Source organism: Callionymus lyra, chromosome 16 (genome assembly GCF_982586985.1).
Source record: "Callionymus lyra chromosome 16, fCalLyr1.hap1.1, whole genome shotgun sequence".
Taxonomy (NCBI): domain Eukaryota; kingdom Metazoa; phylum Chordata; class Actinopteri; order Syngnathiformes; family Callionymidae; genus Callionymus; species Callionymus lyra.
In genome coordinates this window covers 23340220-23351919 of record NC_141833.1, presented here as the reverse complement: position 1 = coordinate 23351919, position 11700 = coordinate 23340220, and the positions used below count along the sequence as shown (strand labels likewise).

Below are 11700 nucleotides of genomic sequence, written 5' to 3'. Positions count from 1 at the left end.
CAACATTTTCTAATATTTGCTTCAGTGAAACATGAAATATTCTGGTCTTGCGGCTTCAGCTCGACGTCCTCGACACAAACCTGGACCTTCTCCATGGATCCGTTCAGGCTTCAGGGTTCCATCTGGGATCAAACACGGACCACCATCTTCAACGTGAGTCGGACAAAAACCCTTTATTGGTCTGAAGGCGGCGGTGAACGCGTCACGGTCGACACAACATTGTCATCAAACATTCAACAAACACAACCGTCTGAAGCGTCGAAGCCACAACAACAAGTACAACCACACGTGTGTGTGTGTGTGTGTGTGTCGTGTGCGGCTCTTTTGGCTCGTGTGTGTCTTTGTGATCATGAAACGCACACTGATGTCCGGGCGAGCGAGGATGTGGGTTCAGTTCCCCTCCGGGCCGTTGTTGTTGTTGTTGCCTCCTTCTTCCGCCGCCACGAACTTGATCTCGGCGTTGGCGGTGCGCGAGGCCACGCTGCTGTCTCGCACCTTGTGCCTGAAGAGGAAGGGGAAGGTCTTCCTGAAGGACTTCTGGAAACTGGCTCCCATGAAGCCGTAGACCACGGGGTTGACGGAGGAGTTGGCGTAGGACATGCAGTTGGCCCACGTCTTGATCTTGTAGGCGGCGTAGGTGGCGCGGAAGTGCGGGTAGAAGGACTGGAACAGGGCGAAGATCTGGATGGGACCCCAGCAGACGGCGAAGAGCAGCACGATGACCACCACCATCCTGGAGACTTTGCTCCTGATGCTGATGGTTCGCTCGGAGAGGAGGTTGACCTGCAGGAGAGATGGTCGTCGTTAGAGATGGAGAGACACGTCAAAATGATGGACAGCTGCGTGAATGAAGCTTCTGTCGCGGATCATGAGGCCAGAGCTGAACCATCACTCGAGAACCAAACCTGGACTTCAGTGAAAACATCATCAAGTTGAACCAATGATTTGTTGGAAAACATCTTTAAAGACACATTTTAACGTTGGATGCTTCACATGAGTGTGATTTAAGAAAGTGCAGAAATAATTCTGGCAGAAGAAGAAGGTCAGAAGAAGTGATTGACAAAAGAAAAAAAGGATGTTAAAAGAAGGAAAATTAGACACAAAATAAAACTGACAGAATGTTTTGCAGACCAAACATGTGAGAACCTGACCTGGTAATTATTGACCTGGTTATTGTTGATCTAACCTGGTTAAATTGTTTGATTAAAGTTGAAAATTGTTTGATTATAGTTGAAAATTGTTGGATTATAGTTGAAAATTGTTTGATTTTAGTTGAAAATTGTTGGATTATAGTTGAAAATTGTTTGATTTTAGTTGAAAATTGTTGATTATAGTTGAAAATAGTTTGATTATAGTTTAAATTGTTTGATTATAGTTGAAAATAGTTTGATTCTAGTTGAAAATGGTTTGATTTTAGTTTAAAATTGTTTGATTTTAGTTGAAAATTGTTGATTATAGTTGAAAATAGTTTGATTATAGTTTAAATTGTTTGATTATAGTTGAAAATTGTTGGATTATAGTTGAAAATTGTTTGATTATAGTTGAAAATTGTTTGATTAAAGTTGAAAATTGTTTGATTATAGTTGAAAATTGTTTGATTCTAGTTTAAAATTGTTTGATTCTAGTTGAAAATTGTTTGATTCTAGTTGAAAATTGTTTGATTAAAGTTGAAAATTGTTTGATTATAGTTGAAAATTGTTTGATTCTAGTTGAAAATTGTTTGATTATAGTTGAAAATGGTTTGATTTTAGTTGAAAATTGTTTGATTTTAGTTGAAAATTGTTTGATTACAGTTGAAAATTGTTTGATTTTAGTTGAAAATTGTTTGATTTTAGTTGAAAATTGTTTGATTATAGTTGAAAATTGTTTGATTCTAGTTTAAATTGTTTGATTCTAGTTTAAATTGTTTGATTCTAGTAGTAAAATAATCAACGTAAATGTAAAGAACAAGATGAGATTGAAACCAATAAATAAAAAGTAACATTTTCTAATATTTGCTTCAGTGAAACATGAAATATTCTGGTCTTGCGGCTTCAGCTCGACGTCCTCGACACAAACCTGGACCTTCTCCATGGATCCGTTCAGGCTTCAGGGTTCCATCTGGGATCAAACACGGACCACCATCTTCAACGTGAGTCGGACAAAAACCCTTTATTGGTGTGAAGGCGGCGGTGAACGCGTCACGGTCGACACAACATTGTCATCAAACATTCAACAAACACAACCGTCTGAAGCGTCGAAGCCACAACAACAAGTACAACCACACGTGTGTGTGTGTGTGTGTGTGTCGTGTGCGGCTCTTATGGCTCGTGTGTGTCTTTGTGATCATGATTGTTTGATTATAGTTGAAAATTGTTGAAAATTGTTTGATTATAGTTGAAAATTATTTGATTTTTTTTAGTTGAAAATTGTTGGATTATAGTTGAAAATTGTTTGATTTTAGTTGAAAATTGTTTGATTATAGTTGAAAATTGTTTGATTTTTTTTAGTTGAAAATTGTTTGATTTTAGTTGAAAATTGTTAGATTATAGTTGAAAATTGTTTGATTTTAGTTGAAAATTGTTTGATTATAGTTGAAAATTGTTTGATTATAGTTGAAAATTGTTTGAATATAGTTGAAAATTGTTTGATTTTAGTTGAAAATTGTTTGATTATAGTTGAAAATTGTTTGAATATAGTTGAAAATTGTTTGATTTTAGTTTAAAATTGTTTGATTCTAGTTGAAAATTGTTTGATTCTAGTTGAAAATTGTTGGATTATAGTTGAAAATTGTTTGATTCTAGTTGAAAATTGTTTGATTATAGTTGAAAATTGTTTGATTTTAGTTGAAAATTGTTTGATTATAGTTTAAATTGTTTGATTTTAGTTGAAAATGGTTTGATTATAGTTGAAAATTGTTTGATTTTAGTTGAAAATTGTTTGATTATAGTTTAAATTGTTTGATTTTAGTTGAAAATTGTTTGATTATAGTTGAAAATGGTTTGATTATAGTTGAAAATTGTTTGATTTTAGTTGAAAATTGTTTGATTATAGTTTAAATTGTTTGATTTTAGTTGAAAATGGTTTGATTTTAGTTGAAAATGGTTTGATTATAGTTGAAAATTGTTTGATTATAGTTGAAAATTGTTTGATTCTAGTTTAAATTGTTTGATTATAGTTAAAATTGTTTGATTATAGTTTAAATTGTTTGATTATAGTTGAAAATTGTTTGATTATAGTTTAAATTGTTTGATTTTAGTTGAAAATTGTTTGATTATAGTTGAAAATGGTTTGATTATAGTTGAAAATTGTTTGATTTTAGTTGAAAATTGTTTGATTATAGTTTAAATTGTTTGATTTTAGTTGAAAATGGTTTGATTTTAGTTGAAAATGGTTTGATTATAGTTGAAAATTGTTTGATTATAGTTGAAAATTGTTTGATTCTAGTTTAAATTGTTTGATTATAGTTAAAATTGTTTGATTATAGTTTAAATTGTTTGATTATAGTTGAAAATTGTTTGATTATAGTTTAAATTGTTTGATTTTAGTTGAAAATTGTTTGATTATAGTTTAAATTGTTTGATTATAGTTTAAATTGTTTGATTCTAGTAGTAAAATAATCAACGTAAATGTAAAGAACAAGATGAGATTGAAACCAATAAATAAAAAGCAACATTTTCTAATATTTGCTTCAGTGAAACATGAAATATTCTGGTCTTGCGGCTTCAGCTCGACGTCCTCGACACAAACCTGGACCTTCTCCATGGATCCGTTCAGGCTTCAGGGTTCCATCTGGGATCAAACACGGACCACCATCTTCAACGTGAGTCGGACAAAAACCCTTTATTGGTGTGAAGGCGGCGGTGAACGCGTCACGGTCGACACAACATTGTCATCAAACATTCAACAAACACAACCGTCTGAAGCGTCGAAGCCACAACAACAAGTACAACCACACGTGTGTGTGTGTGTGTGTGTGTCGTGTGCGGCTCTTATGGCTCGTGTGTGTCTTTGTGATCATGATTGTTTGGTTATAGTTGAAAATTGTTGGATTATAGTTGAAAATAGTTTGATTATAGTTGAAAATTGTTGGATTTTAGTTGAAAATTGTTTGATTATAGTTAAAAATTGTTGGATTTTAGTTGAAAATTGTTTGATTATAGTTGAAAATTGTTTGATTCTAGTTTAAATTGTTTGATTATAGTTTAAATTGTTTGATTATAGTTGAAAATTGTTTGATTATAGTTTAAATTGTTTGATTCTAGTTGAAAATTGTTTGATTTTAGTTTAAATTGTTTGATTATAGTTGAAAATTGTTTGATTATAGTTTAAATTGTTTGATTATAGTTTAAATTGTTTGATTACAGTTTAAATTGTTTGATTATAGTTTAAATTGTTTGATTATAGTTTAAATTGTTTGATTATAGTTTAAATTGTTTGATTATAGTTTAAATTGTTTGATTCTAGTTTAAATTGTTTGATTCTAGTTTAAATTGTTTGATTATAGTTTAAATTGTTTGATTCTAGTTGAAAATTGTTTGATTATAGTTGAAAATTGTTTGATTTTAGTTTAAATTGTTTGATTATAGTTTAAATTGTTTGATTATAGTTGAAAATTGTTTGATTATAGTTTAAATTGTTTGATTATAGTTTAAATTGTTTGATTATAGTTTAAATTGTTTGATTATAGTTGAAAATTGTTTGATTATAGTTTAAATTGTTTGATTCTAGTTGAAAATAGTTTGATTCTAGTTGAAAATGGTTTGATTTTAGTTTAAAATTGTTTGATTTTAGTTGAAAATTGTTGATTATAGTTGAAAATAGTTTGATTATAGTTTAAATTGTTTGATTATAGTTGAAAATTGTTGGATTATAGTTGAAAATTGTTTGATTAAAGTTGAAAATTGTTTGATTATAGTTGAAAATTGTTTGATTCTAGTTTAAAATTGTTTGATTCTAGTTGAAAATTGTTTGATTCTAGTTGAAAATTGTTTGATTAAAGTTGAAAATTGTTTGATTATAGTTGAAAATTGTTTGATTCTAGTTGAAAATTGTTTGATTATAGTTGAAAATGGTTTGATTTTAGTTGAAAATTGTTTGATTTTAGTTGAAAATTGTTTGATTACAGTTGAAAATTGTTTGATTTTAGTTGAAAATTGTTTGATTTTAGTTGAAAATTGTTTGATTATAGTTGAAAATTGTTTGATTCTAGTTTAAATTGTTTGATTCTAGTTTAAATTGTTTGATTCTAGTAGTAAAATAATCAACGTAAATGTAAAGAACAAGATGAGATTGAAACCAATAAATAAAAAGTCACATTTTCTAATATTTGCTTCAGTGAAACATGAAATATTCTGGTCTTGCGGCTTCAGCTCGACGTCCTCGACACAAACCTGGACCTTCTCCATGGATCCGTTCAGGCTTCAGGGTTCCATCTGGGATCAAACACGGACCACCATCTTCAACGTGAGTCGGACAAAAACCCTTTATTGGTGTGAAGGCGGCGGTGAACGCGTCACGGTCGACACAACATTGTCATCAAACATTCAACAAACACAACCGTCTGAAGCGTCGAAGCCACAACAACAAGTACAACCACACGTGTGTGTGTGTGTGTGTGTGTCGTGTGCGGCTCTTATGGCTCGTGTGTGTCTTTGTGATCATGATTGTTTGATTATAGTTGAAAATTGTTGGATTATAGTTGAAAATTGTTTGATTTTAGTTGAAAATTGTTTGATTATAGTGGAAAATGGTTTGATTATAGTTGAAAATTGTTTGATTTTAGTTGAAATTGTTTGATTATAGTTTAAATTGTTTGATTCTAGTTGAAAATTGTTTGATTATAGTTGAAAATGGTTTGATTATAGTTGAAAATTGTTTGATTTTAGTTGAAAATTGTTTGATTATAGTTGAAAATGGTTTAATTATAGTTGAAAATTGTTTGATTTTAGTTGAAATTGTTTGATTATAGTTTAAATTGTTTGATTCTAGTTTAAATTGTTTGATTATAGTTTAAATTGTTTGATTCTAGTTGAAAATGGTTTGATTATAGTTGAAAATTGTTTGATTTTAGTTGAAAATTGTTTGATTATAGTTGACAATTGTTTGATTTTATTTGAAAATTGTTTGATTATAGTTGAATATTGTTTGATTATAGTGGAAAATGGTTTGATTTTAGTTGAAAATTGTTTGATTATAGTTGAAAATTGTTTGATTATAGTTGAAAATTGTTTGATTATAGTTGAAAATTGTTGGATTTTAGTTGAAAATTGTTTGATTATAGTTGAAATTGTTTGATTCTAGTTTAAATTGTTTGATTCTAGTTGAAAATTGTTTGATTATAGTTGAAAATTGTTTGATTATAGTTCAAAATTGTTGGATTTTAGTTGAAAATTGTTTGATTATAGTTGAAAATTGTTTGATTATAGTTGAAAATTGTTTGATTATAGTTGAAAATTGTTGATTATAGTTGAAAATTGTTTGATTACAGTTGAAAATTGTTTGATTCTAGTTGAAAATTGTTTGATTATAGTTGAAAATTGTTTGATTATAGTTGAAAATTGTTTGATTATAGTTGAAAATTGTTTGATTACAGTTGAAAATTGTTTGATTATAGTTGAAAATTGTTTGATTATAGTTGAAAATTGTTTGATTATAGTTTAAATTGTTTGATTACAGTTGAAAATTGTTTGATTATAGTTTAAATTGTTTGATTTTAGTTGAAAATTGTTTGATTTTAGTTGAAAATTGTTGGATTATAGTTGAAAATTGTTTGATTACAGTTGAAAATTGTTTGATTATAGTTGAAAATTGTTTGATTTTAGTTGAAAATTGTTGGATTATAGTTGAAAATTGTTTGATTATAGTTGAAAATTGTTTGATTATAGTTGAAAATGGTTTGATTATAGTTGAAAATTGTTTGATTATAGTTGAAAATTGTTTGATTATAGTTGAAAATTGTTTGATTATAGTTGAAAATTGTTTGATTACAGTTGAAAATTGTTTGATTATAGTTGAAAATTGTTTGATTATAGTTGAAAATGGTTTGATTATAGTTGAAAATTGTTGGATTATAGTTGAAAATTGTTGGATTATAGTTGAAAATGGTTTGATTATAGTTGAAAATTGTTGGATTATAGTTGAAAATTGTTTGATTATAGTTGAAAATGGTTTGATTTTAGTTGAAAATGGTTTGATTATAGTTGAAAATTGTTGGATTATAGTTGAAAATTGTTGGATTATAGTTGAAAATGGTTTGATTTTAGTTGAAAATTGTTTGATTCTAGTTTAAATTGTTTGATTCTAGTTTAAATTGTTTGATTCTAGTTTAAATTGTTTGATTATAGTTGAAAATTGTTTGATTCTAGTTTAAATTGTTTGATTCTAGTTTAAATTGTTTGATTCTAGTTTAAATTGTTTGATTCTAGTTGAAAATTGTTTGATTCTAGTTTAAATTGTTTGATTCTAGTTTAAATTGTTTGATTCTAGTTTAAATTGTTTGATTCTAGTTTAAATTGTTTGATTCTAGTTTAAATTGTTTGATTTTAGTTGAAAATTGTTTGATTTTAGTTGAAAATTGTTGGATTATAGTTGAAAATTGTTTGATTACAGTTGAAAATTGTTTGATTATAGTTGAAAATTGTTTGATTTTAGTTGAAAATTGTTGGATTATAGTTGAAAATTGTTTGATTATAGTTGAAAATTGTTTGATTATAGTTGAAAATGGTTTGATTATAGTTGAAAATTGTTTGATTATAGTTTAAATTGTTTGATTCTAGTTTAAATTGTTTGATTCTAGTTTAAATTGTTTGATTCTAGTAGTAAAATAATCAACGTAAATGTAAAGAACAAGATGAGATTGAAACCAATAAATAAAAAGTAACATTTTCTAATATTTGCTTCAGTGAAACATGAAATATTCTGGTCTTGCGGCTTCAGCTCGACGTCCTCGACACAAACCTGGACCTTCTCCATGGATCCGTTCAGGCTTCAGGGTTCCATCTGGGATCAAACACGGACCACCATCTTCAACGTGAGTCGGACAAAAACCCTTTATTGGTCTGAAGGCGGCGGTGAACGCGTCACGGTCGACACAACATTGTCATCAAACATTCAACAAACACAACCGTCTGAAGCGTCGAAGCCACAACAACAAGTACAACCACACGTGTGTGTGTGTGTGTGTGTGTGTCGTGTGCGGCTCTTATGGCTCGTGTGTGTCTTTGTGATCATGAAACGCACACTGATGTCCGGGCGAGCGAGGATGTGGGTTCAGTTCCCCTCCGGGCCGTTGTTGTTGTTGTTGCCTCCTTCTTCCGCCGCCACGAACTTGATCTCGGCGTTGGCGGTGCGCGAGGCCACGCTGCTGTCTCGCACCTTGTGCCTGAAGAGGAAGGGGAAGGTCTTCCTGAAGGACTTCTGGAAACTGGCTCCCATGAAGCCGTAGACCACGGGGTTGACGGAGGAGTTGGCGTAGGACATGCAGTTGGCCCACGTCTTGATCTTGTAGGCGGCGTAGGTGGCGCGGAAGTGCGGGTAGAAGGACTGGAACAGGGCGAAGATCTGGATGGGACCCCAGCAGACGGCGAAGAGCAGCACGATGACCACCACCATCCTGGAGACTTTGCTCCTGATGCTGATGGTTCGCTCGGAGAGGAGGTTGACCTGCAGGAGAGATGGTCGTCGTTAGAGATGGAGAGACACGTCAAAATGATGGACAGCTGCGTGAATGAAGCTTCTGTCGCGGATCATGAGGCCAGAGCTGAACCATCACTCGAGAACCAAACCTCGACTTGAGTGAAAACATCATCAAGTTGAACCAATGATTTGTTGGAAAACATCTTTAAAGACACATTTTAACGTTGGATGCTTCACATGAGTGTGATTTAAGAAAGTGCAGAAATAATTCTGGCAGAAGAAGAAGGTCAGAAGGAGTGATTTACAAAAGAAAAAAAGGATGTTAAAAGAAGGAAAATTCGACACAAAATAAAACTGACAGAATGTTTTGCAGACCAAACATGTGAGAAACTGACCTGGTAATTATTGACCTGGTTATTGTTGATCTAACCTGGTTAAATTGTTGGATTAAAGTTGAAAATTGTTTGATTATAGTTGAAAATTGTTGGATTATAGTTGAAAATTGTTTTATTTTAGTTGAAAATTGTTGGATTATAGTTGAAAATTGTTTGATTTTAGTTGAAAATTGTTTGATTCTAGTTGAAAATTGTTTGATTATAATTGAAAATTGTTTGATTATAGTTGAAAATTGTTGGATTATAGTTGAAAATTGTTTGATTTTAGTTGAAAATGGTTTGATTATAGTTGAAAATTGTTTGATTTTAGTTGAAAATTGTTGGATTATAGTTGAAAATTGTTTGATTATAGTTGAAAATTGTTTGATTTTAGTTGAAAATGGTTTGATTATAGTTGAAAATGGTTTGATTTTAGTTGAAAATTGTTGGATTATAGTTGAAAATTGTTTGATTCTAGTTGAAAATTGTTTGATTATAGTTGAAAATTGTTTGATTATAGTTGAAAATTGTTTGATTATAGTTGAAAATTGTTGAAAATTGTTTGATTATAGTTGAAAATTGTTTGATTATAGTTGAAAATTGTTGAAAATTGTTTGATTATAGTTGAAAATTGTTGGATTATAGTTGAAAATTGTTTGATTATAGTTGAAAATTGTTTGATTATAGTTGAAAATTGTTTGATTATAGTTGAAAATTGTTTGATTATAGTTGAAAATTGTTGAAAATTGTTTGATTATAGTTGAAAATTGTTTGATTATAGTTGAAAATTGTTAGATTATAGTTGAAATTGTTTGATTATAGTTGAAAATTGTTTGATTATAGTTGAAAATTGTTTGATTTCAGTTGAAAATGGTTTGATTATAGTTGAAAATTGTTTGATTATAGTTGAAAATTGTTTGATTATAGTTGAAAATTGTTTGATTCTAGTTGAAAATGGTTTGATTATAGTTGAAAATTGTTTGATTCTAGTTTAAATTGTTTGATTTTAGTTTAAATTGTTTGATTATAGTTGAAAATTGTTTGATTATAGTTGAAAATTGTTTGATTATAGTTGAAATTGTTTGATTCTAGTTTAAATTGTTTGATTCTAGTAGTAAAATAATCAACGTAAATGTAAAGAACAAGATGAGATTGAAACCAATAAATAAAAAGCAACATTTTCTAATATTTGCTTCAGTGAAACATGAAATATTCTGGTCTTGCGGCTTCAGCTCGACGTCCTCGACACAAACCTGGACCTTCTCCATGGATCCGTTCAGGCTTCAGGGTTCCATCTGGGATCAAACACGGACCACCATCTTCAACGTGAGTCGGACAAAAACCCTTTATTGGTGTGAAGGCGGCGGTGAACGCGTCACGGTCGACACAACATTGTCATCAAACATTCAACAAACACAACCGTCTGAAGCGTCGAAGCCACAACAACAAGTACAACCACACGTGTGTGTGTGTGTGTGTGTGTGTCGTGTGCGGCTCTTATGGCTCGTGTGTGTCTTTGTGATCATGATTGTTTGATTATAGTTGAAAATGGTTTGATTATAGTTGAAAATTGTTTGATTTTAGTTGAAATTGTTTGATTATAGTTTAAATTGTTTGATTCTAGTTGAAAATTGTTTGATTATAGTTGAAAATTGTTTGATTATAGTTGAAAATTGTTTGATTTTAGTTGAAAATTGTTTGATTATAGTTGAAAATTGTTTGATTATAGTTGAAAATTGTTTGATTTTAGTTGAAAATTGTTTGATTATAGTTGAAAATTGTTTGATTTTAGTTGAAAATTGTTTGATTTTAGTTGAAAATTGTTTGATTTTAGTTGAAAATTGTTTGATTATAGTTGAAAATTGTTTGATTATAGTTGAAAATTGTTTGATTATAGTTGAAAATGATTTGATTATTGTTGAAAATTGTTTGATTATAGTTGAAAATTGTTTGATTTTAGTTGAAAATTGTTTGATTATAGTTGAAAATTGTTTGATTATAGTTGAAAATTGTTGATTATAGTTGAAAATTGTTTGATTATAGTTGAAAATTGTTTGATTATAGTTGAAAATGGTTTGATTATAGTTGAAAATTGTTTGATTATAGTTGAAAATTGTTTGATTATAGTTGAAAATGGTTTGATTATAGTTGAAAATTGTTTGATTATAGTTGAAAATTGTTTGATTATAGTTGAAAATGGTTTGATTATAGTTGAAAATGGTTTGATTATAGTTGAAAATTGTTTGATTATAGTTGAAAATGGTTTGATTATAGTTGAAAATTGTTTGATTATAGTTGAAAATGGTTTGATTATAGTTTAAATTGTTTGATTCTAGTTTAAATTGTTTGATTCTAGTAGTAAAATAATCAACGTAAATGTAAAGAACAAGATGAGATTGAAACCAATAAATAAAGAGTAACATTTTCTAATATTTGCTTCAGTGAAACATGAAATATTCTGGTCTTGCGGCTTCAGCTCGACGTCCTCGACACAAACCTGGACCTTCTCCATGGATCCGTTCAGGCTTCAGGGTTCCATCTGGGATCAAACACGGACCACCATCTTCAACGTGAGTCGGACAAAAACCCTTTATTGGTGTGAAGGCGGCGGTGAACGCGTCACGGTCGACACAACATTGTCATCAAACATTCAACAAACACAACCGTCTGAAGCGTCGAAGCCACAACAACAAGTACAACCACACGTGTG

General features: G+C 30.3%; 2 protein-coding genes across 2 annotated transcripts; both read right to left on the bottom strand.

Moving 5' to 3' along the window:
- Positions 1 to 367: 367 nt before the first annotated feature.
- LOC148064207 (G protein-coupled receptor 54-like) lies at positions 368 to 792 on the bottom strand. The gene has a single exon (XM_087811513.1). It carries the CDS (start codon positions 730 to 732, stop codon positions 391 to 393), a length of 342 nt encoding a protein of 113 aa, XP_087667639.1. The 5' UTR covers positions 733 to 792; the 3' UTR covers positions 368 to 390.
- A 7394-nt stretch (positions 793 to 8186) lies between these two features.
- Positions 8187 to 8652, bottom strand: LOC148064206 (G protein-coupled receptor 54-like). The gene has a single exon (XM_087810930.1). It carries the CDS (start codon positions 8590 to 8592, stop codon positions 8251 to 8253), a length of 342 nt encoding a protein of 113 aa, XP_087667056.1. The 5' UTR covers positions 8593 to 8652; the 3' UTR covers positions 8187 to 8250.
- Between the last annotated feature and the right edge of the window lie 3048 nt (positions 8653 to 11700).